Source organism: Ascaphus truei, chromosome 8 (genome assembly GCF_040206685.1).
Source record: "Ascaphus truei isolate aAscTru1 chromosome 8, aAscTru1.hap1, whole genome shotgun sequence".
Classification (NCBI taxonomy): Eukaryota; Metazoa; Chordata; class Amphibia; order Anura; family Ascaphidae; genus Ascaphus; species Ascaphus truei.
The window spans coordinates 18,317,041-18,333,819 of record NC_134490.1 but is presented as its reverse complement, the minus strand read 5'-3'; the positions used below and the strand labels follow the sequence as shown (position 1 = coordinate 18,333,819).

Here is a 16,779-nt window from a genome sequence, read left to right as displayed (position 1 = left end):
GTACATCTAGGATTAGATATATTTACATGGTTAAAGGATACAGAAAGTGATGATGATTATGTGATGGCATATTGTGAATTTTGACACATTCATACTTAACAAAAAATAAGTTGTATACTATAAATTCTCCCAACTTTATGCCCAGACTAATCCAGTCAGCTCAGCTGTGATACACTTCACATAAAGCTGTGATTATTATGTGGGTCTGTATAAACTAGTGTAACTATTCCGTTTCAGTAAGGTGTTGGGACTTTGGGAATGGGAGCGCTTTCTCAAGTAAATTATTTGCTATTATGGGTAACTTAGTGAGTGAAGTGCAAGGGTTTTAAAGCCATTGCACTGAAAAGCATCATACAGCAGGCGAGAATGGCAAGTCATAGTTGATAGAACTGTGGATATATTGGCACGTGCAAGTCTTGGTTATTACCAGTGACAGCTGAGATTGTGGTCCTACTTGTGCCATGTGATAGCACGGCGGGGCCCTGCTTTTGGCTTTCACTCCGTTCACATGCTGTTTTCCCACCACGGCTTAAATCTGGGGTTTTCCACTTCCCATACCTACCACCCTGGTTGATGGTCCCCTCATTCCTTTTCATGTTCAGTGTTGCCTTGTTCTTGCCTTCCATTAACTAAGATATCGGCATTTGTTCGTTTACAGCGCTTAGCAGGAAGTCATGCCAGTGTCTCATCAAAAACCTCAGAAAATCTTCAGCACCATCTTTTGTTCCACCAAAGCTTTGTATTTGTTCCTAACCAACTGTTTATCATTGCTTCAATCAGTAGTCATATCAGTAGAGATTTTGTCATTGCTATCCATTTTTTTATTAAAGGTTAGGTTTTTTTTCTTTCCCTTCTGGTTTTTGAGGTAACAATTATGTACTCCCATTAATTTCATCTGGAGAGAGGAGACAGATACCTTTTCTTGTGAAGATCTAAACCAGCTCACCCTGTTAACAGGACTAAACCATCTGTTTTTTTATCTCAGCCGCAGACCAACAACAAAAACAGCATAGTAAGCCCAGCAAAAGAAAACCCCCCAATGCAGACATCAATGGTATCTTCCCCATCTACTATTTCTTCTTCATGGGTTTTCCATGTATGGGCTGTGAGCAGTGGGGATGTTGCCTGTGCTGTGACCTACAGTTTTCATGTTTGCATTTTATTTGCTCTTTGCTTAGTTATTGTGTTCATGTTTACTTTGATTGTGATGTATTTAGTTCCTTTATTTAACGGTATGAAGTGGGTAGTGGCCTCCTGGGATTCCTACATGATTGGTGACGGTATGCATGGGATTATAACAAAGGAACCAGGGGGTCAGTGTAAACGCATTGGTTTGTAGGAGAGGTAAGGCAAGGACTAGCATGGCTCTCATCATATTGTCATGGCGTGCTAGGCTGGTACTGCATTATTAAAAAACAGATACTACAACACACAGTACTGTAGTGTCATATAATAAAAAAGTCTTCTTAACACCACCCCATCAAAAAAACATTTTCTTCAACATTTTGTTGTCAATTACTTAGCCAAAACCCATAATGTTATACATTTTAGTGCTGGTGAAAGGGTTCTTCCCCCCCATTGTATCCCTTTAGGGAGAAATTTGGAATTGGACTTAAATACAGGCTTGTAGAAGAGTTACGAATCAATACAGTTAATGATAAACCACTTGTTGAACTGATTCTTAACTTATATTTACACGTCTTGTCATGCAGGCAAGAGCTGCATTTTTTTATACACAAAAAAACACCAAGATGCTTTTTCCCATATTGGATAACATATAATCAGATCTCTTCATATGAGTCACAGTACAAGACAGTAGTACATTGCATTCCCTGGCCCCTCAGCACTGAAGAGCTTGATGGATCTCTAGTTTGCACCAAGATGCAGAGTGTTGAGTTACTTAAAACGTGAACGTGATGGCTCTCAAACATTCATCGAAGAGGGATGCATGCAGTCACCAGTCTAGTGTCATTGTGACTCCCATCGTGCGCTCTGTTGTATTACATTTCCATCATAGGTTATTTTCAGAACGGTTTATAACTTTTACTTTTGATATTGAGTTTCTGTGGTGGTGTGGAAGCTTCACTCTAGGGCCTCACACAGCTCCACTTTTAATGAAAATTGTAACGGTCTACGGTAGAGATGGGCTAGTTCAGACCTTCAAAGGGTACAATCAGATTAAGGACTTTTGGATTTCTTAAATTCCATGTGACCAATTTACATGGTATTTATATGGTAAACATTCAGGCACTGTCATTTTGAAAATATAGCCTGTTTTGGGTCTTCCCGGGCCTGTGACTGCCCAACTCTGACCTATGGAAATTTGATATTTAACCATAAGGAAGTGAGACAAAGGCCATGCTAAAAGGAAAAAAAAGAAAAATCTAAATGGAACTTTTTCAAAAAATTATTCGTGGCCCTGAAGGCCTGTCTCAATTTTAACGTTTAAAGACAAACTTTGGCCCCAGGTCCCAGTGCCATTGGCTACACTTATTCATTCGAGTCCTGTAAATATAGAATTGTTCCATTATATTGTATGTCCAGAAACCACAAAGTTAACACTGTTGAATCCCTGGACTTTGAATGCTATGCCTTTGACCCTCTTCACAATGCGCATTATTAACATTGTCCTGTTGAATTACAAGTTTTGGTACATTCATGTATTAATACAGCTGTATGTGTGCTTGGATATGCTTGTACTGTGTGTGAAAGTGCTCGCACATATGTCTTGTGTGACTTTTTTTAGACTGCTTCCTGCACAGGCTTTATGAGACATCTTTGTTTTATGAACTCGCTGGGCAGTCTGACTGTGCACTTGTCTGATTGGGTTTCCAACTCATCTCTCATACCAATAATTTCACACGGCCTACTCTGTAAGCCACGGCTGCCGAGAATATCAAGGCTACAATTAAATGCACATTGACAAGAGATTCAGGGTCTGGAGGAACATCTATAGACGAGCGCAACTTGCAACCATTAAGATGCTCCATGAAACCCAGAGAAAGGTGGTCATTTAAGAATTGGAATAATAAGCATCTCAAGTTAGATTAGCATCACGTTAGGTCATGTTAAAGCGGCTTCGTAGATCTGGGCCTTAGTGCTGCAACTCTACTTTGTTCACTTGCCATAAATCTACCACTCTCGCCCATTCTGCAGCCAGGATCTGCTTCGTGCTGCAACTGCAGTGTTTGACCACTTTATTCACCTATATACCATAAGGAACTAGTCTCCAGTAGCTTGCCCAGATCCCATTATATAGGAGTACCCCCGCGTCCTGTTGTGCACGTCTCCTGTAAACTTGGTTTTATGACTGTTGGTTAGTTTCTATATAGTCTTTTCCAGGTACTTTTGAGGTACGTGTGTGTTTTGAAGGAAAAGGTTGTCAGAAAGCGATGTATGCACTGAACTTGCATTTTGGGGGGGGGGAACTGTACTTCCTCCAGCCTTTCCCTGCATGTCTGGCTCCCTTGGGAAAAGGAAATCTTAAAGTAAATGGCTTTATGTTGCACTGTTATTATTTTCTTATGTCGGTGTTCCTGCATCTCTCTTAGAAAACCTTTTCCTGATATTAAATGAATGTGCTTACTCTGACTCTAAGGGAGCTGAATGAAAAACCTGCTGTATTGCACTTTCCCGATTGTCTTCTGATCCCGTGTTTGACAGTAACTGTTTTATTTCCCCTCCTGTATCACTGCATCGGTACGATTTCCTAATATTGCATTCATGTATGCTTGCTTGTATTGCCCGTGTGTGCAGCATATATTTGATTGTCTGTGTAAGAATTTCTATTGAGATTCTAACTACACCTGTAGCTGTATGTGTGTTATATTTGTGTTCAGTGTGCGTTTTGTATGCTTGCGGCGTACTCTGTGGGTCTTCTGATGTCCTGTGTCCTGCTTGCTGTTTATTTGCAATGATTTAAGTCTCTGCTCCCACCCCTCCTTTTTTTTTCTTTTTTAGGAACCTCAAACAACTGTTGTCCACAACGCAACTGATGGCATAAAAGTAAGATTGAACTTCCTTTTTTTTTCTTTCTGCTTTGTCTGTTTTTGATTTTCGGGCCCAATATTATCATGGAGAAAACACCCAAGCTGTAATCATTTTTCCTAGTACAGTAGAGTGCTGCAGTATACGCAGTGCTGTACACATAACATTGTCACAATTCCTCCATCGGGACACTTCACTTTTTGGCCGGCTGAGTTTTCTCCGTTAGCGACAATGTTTTCTTTCCTGGGGGAAAACTTTTTGAGGGGAGGAAGATGGATAATTATGGAAATTTAGCAAAAATGGAGGGGGGGGAGGGAGGAGGGAAGTATTAACCGTATGTGTTCTGAGATACTACACACACTTTTGCAAACCCTTTCACTTCTATACAGGCTAACCATGCACTGCTTTCCCACTGTGTTGATGGCACTTGTGACAGTGATCACTTTTTATGTTAGATGTACGTTTCTTAACTGACACTTTCAGCAATATATCTTTCCTGGCCAATCTGTAGCGCTGCGTATTTGCAAGGTCTCTCTTACAATGGCAGCAGGGAGTAGGATACATGGCATTGTGCATATTGTAAGCTCTTCGGAGCAGGGACGCCTACTCCTAAATGTCACTTTTATGTCTGAAGCGCTTCTTCCCATTGTGTGTTGTTTGTATTATTTGTTATTTATATTATGTCAGGGGTATTACAGCTGGGAAGCTCTATGTACAGTAATGGCACCATATAAATAAAGATGTACGTACGTACTTATTTAGATACTTTCCCCTATTTTTCCCTGCAGGGATCCACTGAGAGCTGCAACACCACCACTGAAGATGAGGATCTAAAAGGTAGATATTCCAGTAGGACAGTCCGAGGGGCGGGAGCAGCGGGGTGAGGTCAGGCTACGTTTGGTCAACGCAGCACAGTGGAGAGAGAATTTATGTCAGTGGTGGGCAATTCCAGTCCTCAAGAGCCACCAACAGGTCAGATTTTCAGGATATCCCTGCATCAGCACAGGTGGCTCAATCAGTGGCTCAGTCTTTGACTGAGCCACCTGTGCTGAAGCAAGGATATCCTGAAAACCTGACCTGTTGGTGGCCCTTGAGGACTGGAGTTGGCCACCTTTGCTTTATATGATGCATTTTACACATGTAGGTGCCTGCATCGCTAGGCATCACACAGAAGTCAGTGTGTGAGGAGGCTCCGTGGTATAGAACTGGGGGGCGCAACATTTTCTGGGGGGGGGGGTGCACGGCACTTACAGAGGCCCCACGCTCTTCACCACAACATATAAATTAAATGCCGGGGGAGCACGCGAGGCCTCTGTGACTCCCTCTTACCTGCTCTCAGCCGGCTTCTGGTGATGCTGCGTTGTCATGGCGATGCATCAAATGATGCCGGAGAGCAGGCAAGGGGGCGCAAAAAAAGAACGTTTGTGCCCCCCCTAGTATAGAGTTCAAGTAACTTCTTAATTTATAAACTCAAACTTCTGCTTTTTTTTTAACATTTAAAGAATATGTATTTTTTTTTTTAAAAGGGGGGGGGGTCTCTGTTTCTGTTAGCAGAAATATCCTAGGAGGTATGTTTATAACCCTGTGAGTGCCAGACTATGCCTTACTTTGCCTGGATTTCTCACTCTATTATACAAAACTCGGTATGTTTTCTGCTTGGGCTCTTAAAATGTAACATGCTAAAAAACTGCTGTATATCTCAGCCCTGATCGTCGCAGCAGTTACACGAGCACTTCCTCACAATACCATGCAGTAGCATGTCTGGTTTTGCCTCTAAGGTTTTTTCCCTGCTTGGAGATTAATTATTTATTTATTTAAACTGTGCATTTTATTTCCCACGTTTTATTTTGGGTGTGGGCTTTTATAAAACCAAATTAAAATAAAATAGAGACACTTTATCGCAGGTGGGCAGTCTGCTTTAAAGGGATCCGCATGGAGCTCACTTTCAAAATAGGTCATATAGGGGAGAAGATCATCTCACACGACGAGGGGCTCGCACTTTATTGCAATTCCCTTATATAATGGTAGTAAGAGTTAAATACGTGTTAATGGGGCTTTAAATCTGATATCCAAAGAGTATATTTAAAAGGATTATGGTTACTGATGATCAGAAGTAATACGGTACTTAATGGGGCAAAGTGGCTCTAGCAATGTGTTATTGACCCTAAAATCAGCAAAGGGGTCATGATAAAAGTACATTTCCTTGTGCTACTTCCTTTGGGGTCAGGGCATCAGGGAGAACAGAATAATTCAACTGTATTCTAACAGTGGTGGAGCATTGGGGAATGACAAAGGGATTTTGGGTGGCATTGGCAGAGTTTTAATATTTATTATTAATACTTTATCTTGTTAGTATTCCCTGTTGCCACGTAGTGTAGCATTTGCAAACATGCAGTGAGCACACCGTGCAGTGAGCACACCGTGCAGTGAGCACACCGTGCAGTGAGCACACCGTGCAGTGAGCACACCGTGCAGTGAGCACACCGTGCAGTGAGCACACCGTGCAGTGAGCACACCGTGCAGTGAGCACACCGTGCAGTGAGCACACCGTGCAGTGATGACTGTAAATGAAAAGTGTTTTTTGTTTTCTGTTTTTATTTTGTATTCAAACAGATATAATTTTACAGGGTAGCTGTATCGGTGGCATTCTCACGTTGCATCTCTTAGCTTGAACATATCAGTTATCTGCTCCAGTTTGGTCTTGGTGTGTGTCGGCTTGCATTTTGAAAGTAAAATTGTATTGGAAGAGATGGCCCACAAAATCCAATGTTTCGGTCCAAATAGGAGGACCTTCTTCAGGGAAGTGCGGCAGGACTATGGCCGTGAAAGATTTATATACCCATAAACCAGTGCAAACAGATGATGTGAATTCATTAATCATTAAAACCGCGAAAAACCACCACCAGGAGTCTCCAATGACATGCAGTGGCCAATCGCAACAGCTCTATTTAGCCTATTCTCTCTGCGCATGCGTGATCAGGCGCAGAGAGTATAGGATAAATCATTCTGCACTGCATGACCATGTTTATTTTCACAAAGAGGTCAATGCCATTAGATTACCATGATGCAGTGTCTTCTATGGAAATGCTCACATACCTGTGTCTGTGTGTGTGTGTCTCTGTCTGTGTGCTACATTGCCACCTGTGCTGAAGCTGGGATATCCAAAAAAACCTGACCTGTTATTCGCCCATGAGGATTGGAGTTGGCTGCTCCTGGTGCAGTGCTAATGCAAGTACAGTGTATGTGGAAAAGGTCATGGACTTCACCTTTTACAATACATACAAATGCTGGAACAATATTATACGGCTTGTGATAAATGAGGGGATTTCGTGAAAGTGAAATCTCAGTGGAAGACATGAATGTAATAAAGTGGTAATGACTGGGTATACATTATTACTATGTATACTGCATCATGTTGTCACGTTGTAAAGAAGGATAGAAGTGATTTCATACGACAACCGTTCAGTCATCTGACCCAGTGCTAGTCTGTAAATAACTTCATTTTCTTTGTACTTACTGCATGAAACTGCATTCATATTTTCTGTGTATTTGTTAACTTGCTGCGATCCTGCCAGCATCCCTTTTTTGTCCTGGGGAGGGCCCTTTGCTTCTCCAAGGATGGAGCCAGAGTGAAAGCAAAACACAGACTCAGTCCCTGCAGTCCCAGTTTGGGCTATGTGACTCTGCTAGTAAGTCCTGAGTGCAGTGCTCTGATATCCCTCCAGTCATGTCCTGCCTCTCCTGTTTTGTACTGTAGATATAAAGAGACCAGGATATAGCACACCCCCTTAACCATATGTTTTAGATGCAATTCATCTTCATGTTTTTTAATTCGCTTTTTTGTTGCCATTTTACATGTAAATTTTGCTAAGTGTCTACCAAGATTGTCACTTAATAGTACAACTAATTAAATGGAATTAATAATACCTTAATAATAACTTTATTTCATAGAGTACTTTTCTCCCAATGAGATTCAAAGCACCACAATATAGTGTGGGGTATGCAACACATAGGATGGTTACATACACAGTCACTGCCATGGGGAGCTAAAATTACTTGTCCAAGGAGCTGGTACCAGTATTTGAACAAGGTTCCTCTGCTTCAAACTCAGTATCATTGTTATCCGAATCAGTGTCGTTACTCACTGAGCCGCTCCTTCTCCCTGGTGTACTCGACGTGTTAGCCAGACCGTTCTGGAGAAGTATAAGTACACTACTTAATTCCATTCTATTATTTGTACTAAACAAAAACAAAAGTATATACACCTTATCTCCCATTCCTTTCTGTCTCCATTTTATTTCCCCTCTTTTCCTTCTGTCTGGCTCCCTTCATATCATTGGGGCTGCATTATACACTGGAGCAATGCAGTGTGGTGCATGCCCCACGGCACTGAAAGTGTTGAGGCTTGCACCAACTGTGCTGGAGCCTCTTTAGGTCTACCTGCACCCTCTAATTTGGCGGGGGTCTGGTTAAAAATTGTGTTTTTTAGTACATGTTTATTTTTCCAGTTGTATTCTCAACAAGCCTTTGCTGACCTGTTTTGGTAGTCCCATAGAAATGCTGAATCTCTTCCTTTATGGAAGGTTACAGCAGCAGCCATAAAGCAAGAGATTCATTTGGGAAACATCCAAAGCCGCTTAAGCCTAACTTTTGGCTATCTGAATTGAATCCAAATTAATCAATGAAACATCACTTTGTCATCCATAAATTCCAGACCTCCCTTCGTTTTGTTTGCTTGCATTCTCTCCATTTGCCAAAGCACTTTTCCTGTTATTTTGCATTAATGCCTGGCAGTATTATTTTTGCTTATCTTTATTTTCTTCTGTTAATACTTGTTTATTTTACAGCTACCCAGTCTTGTGAAGACAAGCTTCTTGCCTGGGACAGCCCAGGGCAGACACTGGAGTTAGAGCGCACTCAGTCGGAGCCTGTGCTCACTCCAGTTGTCCAGTTTTCTCTTAACGGTTCATTGTGTAAGTTAGCCATCGGGTGGCTGTAGTGGATTAGAGCCTCTAGTGATATAGTAACCCTTCCTTTTCATTACCAATGTGTGTCAGTCATTTCTATCCTTTGCAAACCTATAGTGCTTACCTATTCTATCCACTACTGGGAGTCTTCCATTACAAGTCCTTTATAGCTTTACCCATGTTCACTCTAAACATTTACACGACTGTAGCATTCATGTTCATCATTAGCTCATTCTCAACTGTTGGTAACACTTCTTTCCTCTGTGGAAATACTACACTGGGAAGAGCCTCACACAAGCAGAATCATCCTCTTTACTTCTGCTCATTCCGCGGTAGAATCCTTCAAATGCCTCAAATGAGGGAGATCGTGTAAAGTTCATCATTTTCAACTTGCAGAATGGGCCCAAAACGCTCCATAGAGTTATTGTGGCTTTGTAAAAAAAAGCTTTATGTGAATTGTTCTTTGTAGAAGTTTAACCAGATGTAGGCGTTAATATTTTTACTTGTTCCCGTACCAACTATAAACCTGAAAATAGGAGTATAGCCAAGAGATCTACGGGCATGTGGCATACATGAATTTACCAAACAAATTGCCTTTGGCAACAGATTTTGGTGTATTAATTTGCAATGATGTGGGAATGTGTGCAAGAGAGGTTTGCATGAATTTCAGACAGCAGAGTATTTGAGTTTGGGTTTACCCATCTTGCTGCTGCTTACACCTGGTCTTCTTGTATGTTAGTTTGGACTTTACTGTATTGTTCAGTGATTAGAGCTCCTGAACGGTAGTGTAAAGTTCTGAGCTCAGTTCCTACCAGGAGAATACTCCTTTTTACACACAGTCCTCAGACAGTTAATATACTCACCCAGCAGCAGTTGGGGTTGCCTCTAAATATACTAATCTAGACCAGGGGTTGCCAACCCCGTTCCTCAGGGGCCACCAGTAGGCCAGGTTTTAAGGATATCCCTGCTTCAGAATGATGGAGCCTCCTGTGCTGAAGCAGGGATATCCTGAAAAGCTGGCCTGTTGGTGGCCCTTGAGGACTGGAGTTGCCCACCTCTGCACTAGAGGGTAGGACCATAGTTTGTGAAGGACAGTGTACGCCTACAAAACTCAATGAATAATCTAGTTCTGTAAGGAATGGGAGGCAGATGTAAAGTGAAGAGTTTATCTTCCGTCTGTCTGATGATCTGGTCTCCAACCTTCCCTCTACCAACTCAAGTCCCTAGTTGCCATCGGTAGTAATACAACTTCTTCTCAAATGCATGAGAACGGGATCCAGGAATGGACCATTTTTAGCCCCCAAATGGGTTACGCTCTAAGAAATGAAGTGGGAAAATCCTTGCACAAAATGGTCTCATGTTTTGCTAAAAACAAGTGAACATGTACGTTAAAAAGATGGGGCTTTCAGCTCCACTGACTTCCTCTCAACAGATGTGTCCACTTGAATTGCAACCGTTATTATTGTGAGTGTTCTTTAATTATCGCTAAGTGTTCGTGCATTTCTGTTTTAGGGAAAATGTGCATAGTAATGGGTATACTACAGGCCAAGTGCCATAAAACACAGGGAGGATTTATGATTTTTTTTTACCTTTTACATTTGCTGCAGTTTTGGTATAATTTTAGTTATACTTTTTTAGACGGCTCAGGAATCCGATATGAGGTTAAATAGTGCAAACCTGTTCTGTACCTCTTCTTCTTTTTGGTTCATACTACGGATTCAGTAGCCATGATTACTTTTTAGTTCGGTCTCAGCTACAGTTTTGTCTTCTCTCCCCCAGTTCGCAAGCAGGAGATCATCAAGATAACAGAGCAGCTAATTGAAGCGATCAACAATGGAGATTTTGAAGCCTACACGTAAGTTCCATGTGGTACTGGAACAGGACACTGGTTAGGAACAGGACACTGGTTAGGAACAGGACACTGGTTAGGAACAGGACACTGGTTAGGAACAGGACACAGTGTCGGAATACTCAGGCTTTTAGGCTGCTGGTGGTTCTTACTGTGGGATATGTGGGAATGTTCCTGGTGGCAACATTTTCAAAGAACAGCACACGATAGAAGATTCCTATGTTTCCCCGGTCCTGTGAATGGTGAATTTAGAGGAATAAAATTAATAAGTATTGTCTCTCAATTTATATAGAAAGATCTGTGACCCTGGATTGACCTCGTTTGAACCAGAGGCCCTTGGTAATCTTGTTGAAGGAATGGACTTCCATAAGTTTTACTTTGACAACTGTGAGTATCACTCGTTATTTGTTTGCCTTTCCAATCAACGATCCAAAAACGGGAACTCTTTTCGTCATGCAACCAAGTTCATTTTTCCAACATCCATAAGACCATCCTTGTGCTGCAAGGTTAAATAAGGGAGCAGCTACCCTCAAAACAATTAGACATTCCAGTGTAAGAGTATACTAGCTCATTCTTTTGAAAGGCGTCCAATAAGGATTTGTCACGTGTTAACATCATGTTGCGTTTTACACGAAAACAACAAATCAAGGAACATGACTATAAAAAAAAAACACAACAAAGTAAAAGGAAAAACGCTTTGTATAAAAACTGGAAAATACATACATTAAAGTGTCAGAAAACAAGACTTCCGAGCCCAAGTCTCTGTGGCCTTCTGACCATATTACCGGTTTCCATTGCAAGGGTTTATGGTGCTGTAGTGCAAGTGTTTAATTATAGATACTAGGTTTGTATGAAGATAATACACTTAATCCATTGACAGCTGTTCTGTAGATGTGCCATGGCTCTGTGTACAGATGAGAAGTTTTTCTTGCCTCTCCTTTCGCTCCAGTGTTGTCCAAAAACAGGCAGCCTATTCACACCACCATCCTGAACCCGCATGTGCATGTCATTGGGGAGGACGCAGCCTGCATCGCCTACATCCGCCTGACACAGTATATCGACGCTCAGGGCCGACCCCGCACTACCCAGTCCGAAGAGACGCGTGTCTGGTACCGCAGAGATAGCAAGTGGCTGAATGTCCATTACCACTGCTCCGGGGCCCCTGCTGCCCCACTCCAGTGAGGAACCAACACAGGTAGACATGGACATTGCACAACAAAATGCTGAATTATATTACACAGACTCGTAACCCACAACAGATGCCTCGTGCACAGGTCTAAGGCCTTGTCCCCCGCTGCCTGCTGGGGCGGACGCTGCACGGACGAGAGCCCTCCCCTCAATGGCGCCGGGCCCGCTGCGAGGGGGGGCCGCAGCGCTCGGGCCAGAGCTGCTCCTGCTCTCAATAGAATTGAGAGCAGGAACTCGCGTCGAGCGATTAGGCACGCCCCCCGGCGGTTCAGCCAATGAGGGCGAACCTGCCGGGTGACGTCATGGCCGCGCCCCCGTCACTCCCCCGCCACGCCCCCCCCCCTCCCCCCCACCCCGGTCTCTCTGCCTGCAGTGAGCTGCAGACCGGGGAATCGGCTGAAAACGCCGCCAATCTCGCGGGCGCGCGTTACAGCGGAGAGACCGGGGCCTTAGCCTTACACGTGAAACATGTTTCGGCTGAGACACCACACTCTTGAATGTTGTATTCTTCCCACATGAATGGGGGGAGGTCCTTTAGACGCCACTCTTTGTATTGAAAAAAAAAGATCAATACGTTTTATTGGCAACAGCCTCATGTCATATACCTTCATATATGAGAAGGTAGAGGGTACAGTGTTATCAAATGGTTGGTTGCACCTGATTTACACGTATTCTTGTGCCACAATCCCAAAGTAGGGTGTTTGGTTTTTCAACCTTGAAAATCATTCTATAACTGTGGGAAAAGGGGGCCTAGTCATTTGGTTATGAGGTAAAGAATGAGATAATCTTTCCCTCTTGGGTTTTTTTTTTTACTAGAGACAGTGATTTTATTTTTTAAATATTTTTAGCGCATACAATTAAGGTCTGTTGAGACATATTAGGAAAGATGTAGCTTGAGAGATTTACTGACATTATTGGGACTAACTTATGGTTTTTTTCCCCCTCTCCCTTCCATTCTCTCTTTCCTTCTACCACACCTTTTTCTCCTTCCCGCCTTACCCTTCTCTCCTTCCCTCCTTACCCCTCTCTCCTTCCCTCCTTACCCTCTCCTTTCCTCCTTACCCCTCTCTCCTTCCCTCCTTACCCCTCTCTCCTTCCCTCCTTACCCCTCTCCTCACCTCTTTATTCTTCTTTCCTTCCCTCCTTACCCCTCTCTCCTTGCCTCCTTTCCCCTCTCCTTCCCTCCTTTCCCCTCTCTTTTTCCCTCCTTACCCCTCTCTCCTTGCCTCGCTCCCTTTTCTCTCTTTACCCCTTTTCACCCCCCACCCTCTCTCTCCCACCCTACTTGTTTTATCGCTGCATTCCTCTACACATCCCTCAGCTTCTCGACTGGAAGAATCTCTTCTTAGCGAGCGAGTCTGGATCGCCTGAGCAGCAGCAACAGTCCTGTTCGTTCTGAAGTTTTAAAAAAAATGATTAAAAAAAAAAAAGTTTAAAAAAAAAAAAATATATGATGCCGGCAGCTGCCACAAATGCACGAAACCCTGCATGCATTCTGAGGCTCGAGCAGCTGCTGGCTTTTTGCTGTTTTTCATGGATCCATCGTGTCTGTCCCTGCTGTACGGAGGTGTTTTTAAATTTCAAAAAGAGCAAAAACTCTCACACAGAAAAAAAAAAAAAAGTATATATATATTGTTTGTAAAACCAGGTGGCGCATAACGGGGGCTGCTTTATTAGAATGGGATGGGCAGCCACCTCAGGCATGTATTTTTTTGGGCGGGAGGGGGGGGGGGGAGGGGAGAGAGAGAAACAGAAAAATAAGAATAGGAGAAGGTTGGAAACTGAGAGCAAGACGAGTTAACTTGGGAGCTGCTGGATTGTAAAGAAGCCAGAGCAGACACAGGCTCTTGTATGAGGGCTCTGCTGTAATCTTCATTCATTCAAATGTTGACTCGCAGTTAAACATGTTGGTCCGTTGCAGGGAGGTAAGAGCCTCAGGAGAAGGTTATTTTTTTTTGTTCTTTATTGAAACCTTCCAGATGTCTTTGGGCTGACTTCTGCCCCGAGGCTGTTCTTGTACCTTCTGCGCAGCGACGGGCTGGAGAAGGTTGGTCATTCGCCCGCTGGCCTTTTTGTTAGGGTGGGAAAGGGTCAGGGTGAATAAGTCAAGCATTTATTTTAAGGCAGAACAAGAATATTCATAAACGTACATCCTGCAGAAGGAACATTTCCTTTGTGGCGATAGTGAAATAATTACTTTGGTAAGAACTCTTTGGGGGGGGGAAAAAGTAGTTTGAATAACTGCCATGTTATGGGAGAGGTGATTTATGATTAGCCTTCACCCCATGGTATGTATGTATGTAGAGGGGGTTGGTTTATTTTCACAGAGATATAGCTTTGTGTATTCTGATTTGTATGAAGCAGATCTTCACGCCCTCTGCTGTTATGTCATGAGTGATCTGTCATGAGTGAACCAGTACACTGCATTTGGGTGCGTAGAGAAGTATGCATGTCTTTCTAAGCTTGCCTGCACCTACAAAAGCTAGTGTGTGGTTTAGTAAGCCCCTCATTTTCTTGCAAGAGGGTGAACAGCGTCTGTTCGTTAACATTTATGAGAAAATCAAGTCTTTAGGGGGTAACCCACTGTTCCGTCTCTCGTTCAGCTTTCCCTCTACACAAGCCCTGGCTTAAATTGCGCTCTTCTCATTATGCAAACTTTAATTTGGAAGCGAGGGAAATCTCTGCTCCCCCCCCCCCCCCCCCCCCCTGGAGAATTTGAAGCGTCTCTGTTGGGCTGCATTTGCCTCTGCTTTTTGATTTTGTAAAAAAAAAAAAAAAAAAATACTTTGGTTTTAGGGCAGGTTCACAGAAGATCCAACCTTCAGTTGCATTTGTCCAGGCTTGTTAAGCATACAAAGGCCAAGCATGAGCTGGAACCCAAACCCACCACCTAATCTGAAGTAGGAACAGCCCTTCAAGCACTAACTATATACAATTGTTTCACATTTGTTCATGCTGATACACACAAACGTCTTCATTAGGACAACTTGGGTTTCTTTGACGCCTTAATAAAGAAATTAGCAGGCTTCTCAGAGATTTTATTGGCGAGGACATGCCATTTATGTGGGCTCTCAATGGCTGCGTGAGTGCATGCAGTAGTCTCAATCCTACTTGTAGCAAAGAAAAAGAATGAGACGGGCTCTCTAAAACAAACTGTATTTGTGGAGGTTTCCACATGGACTAAGCATGTTCTCTAGAATTACTGAGATGACAGGGTACCAAGATAAGTATAAGAGATGTAAAAGACAGAAACAGTCACTGCATGTAGCTTGAAGGTAAAATGTGATCGTGTTGACGGAGAATGCCTGGGATAAATTCAGTACAGAGTTTGGAGTGCTTGTGTGATATAAGAGCACACGGGGGGGGGGGGGGTCATTTCATTCTTTTTTGGGGGGGAGCATTTGTTGTTTGTTTTTCTTTCAACAGCACTAAATCTTAACAAGGTGGGGAGAAGAGCTTTAGGCTTTTTATCATTTGCAACAAAACAATAAAAGGAAAACCAAACAAAATAAAAAATATATGCAGTTTAATAAAAATGAAAAATAAAAAAATAAAGTTATGCATGTCTTCTTTAGGTCTGCTCCTTCATTGTCTGTTTACTTGATTAATATTATAAGAGAATCGCTCTGTATTTAGTGCATCTTTCTGGACAGAACCCCATTTTTTTGCACTGTCTTTGGGGAGGGAAAAAAACAGAACCAGGTTTTACTTTTTAAGTTGATACAATCCTTAGCTTGGTATGGTCATTATCTGACAAAGCAGTACACTTCTAGCATTGTTACTGTTATCTTATGGGGCTAATGTAAGCATATATATAATATATATTATAAATATCACGTTTTAAACAGGACTTGGAAAGGCATTTGATGCAGAATCTTTGCATGATATAGAAAAATAAAACAATTACCCTGTGTTTGTTTGTTCTGAATGTTGGTAGATCTTCATAGCTTTGTTACATTGAAACCTTGGACAGAAGGTATTTAATAAAATAACATTTAAACCGTGCCTGGTTTCAGTCTTTTATTCATATTTTAAAACTGCACTTTAACTTTGATGGGTTTGGTTTTTTCTTCTATTTTTCCACATGTGGCTTTTAATTTACCTTTTAACATACTCTGCAAAATTTTGACTGTAGTTTTTTTAATTTCAGAGAACTAAATTATGTAAAATTATATTTTCCATGTGTAAAAATAGATCACTTGTGGCAGCTTCTTTGCAGTTGTGTATCTGTGGATACAAGAATTACCACTTATGCTGTTTGTTCTTCTGTCGTTCATAGTTGAACATTTCAGTCGGCATGGTGGGCAAAAAGCATCAGTGTGTGTGTTCAGCTCGAGGTGGTTTGCCCAGCATTATACTAACTGTAAGAGGATAATGTAAGAATTGAAATGTATGTACTTAATAATTTTACCTCTATCACTCAATCCCCAGGGAGCCAGTGAAATAATGATGTGCCAATTTTATTGGGCGATGCAGCATATGTAATCCAATTCATTCCCCTTTGTGCAAATCTATCCATCGTAGTTGGCTGGTGTGGACCAAGCATATCGCGTGTTCTTTCTGTGTTTGAGCACTAGGTGCTGATGTTTTATGGCTCGATCAGGAGTTCCAAACCTGTAGTTCAAGTACAAACTAAGGCCGAGCTCATGGTTGGGGTGTGGGCGCGCACTTCTGTGCACTCTCCTGCAGCCCCAGCGATTTGTGTGCGCTAGCTGCAGGAGATGGGTCGCGGCGATCGGGGGCGTGGCAGGGGATTGGTGAACGCGTCACTGAGCTGTTTAGCCCTCA

The 16,779-nt window shown here is 42.5% G+C and overlaps 1 protein-coding gene across 14 annotated transcripts in view; it reads left to right on the top strand.

Annotated features, from left to right (window-relative positions):
• CAMK2G (calcium/calmodulin dependent protein kinase II gamma) overlaps positions 1 to 15,996 on the top strand; it is a 77,311-nt gene extending 61,315 nt beyond the window's left edge. For 4 of the 14 annotated variants that reach the window (XM_075610653.1, XM_075610652.1, XM_075610650.1 and 1 more), the window contains 9 exons: positions 986 to 1,054; positions 3,961 to 4,005; positions 4,776 to 4,824; positions 7,563 to 7,676; positions 8,835 to 8,960; positions 10,734 to 10,809; positions 11,096 to 11,190; positions 11,753 to 11,998; positions 13,313 to 15,996. In XM_075610653.1, the coding sequence (XP_075466768.1) occupies positions 986 to 1,054; positions 3,961 to 4,005; positions 4,776 to 4,824; positions 7,563 to 7,676; positions 8,835 to 8,960; positions 10,734 to 10,809; positions 11,096 to 11,190; positions 11,753 to 11,985 (807 nt within the window). In that variant the 3' untranslated portion in view covers positions 11,986 to 11,998; positions 13,313 to 15,996. The remainder of the gene's footprint in view (positions 1 to 985; positions 1,055 to 3,960; positions 4,006 to 4,775; positions 4,825 to 7,562; positions 7,677 to 8,834; positions 8,961 to 10,733; positions 10,810 to 11,095; positions 11,191 to 11,752; positions 11,999 to 13,312) is intronic. The other 10 variants (XM_075610662.1, XM_075610661.1, XM_075610659.1 and 7 more) reach the window with 5 other exon arrangements.
• Positions 15,997 to 16,779: the final 783 nt, after the last annotated feature.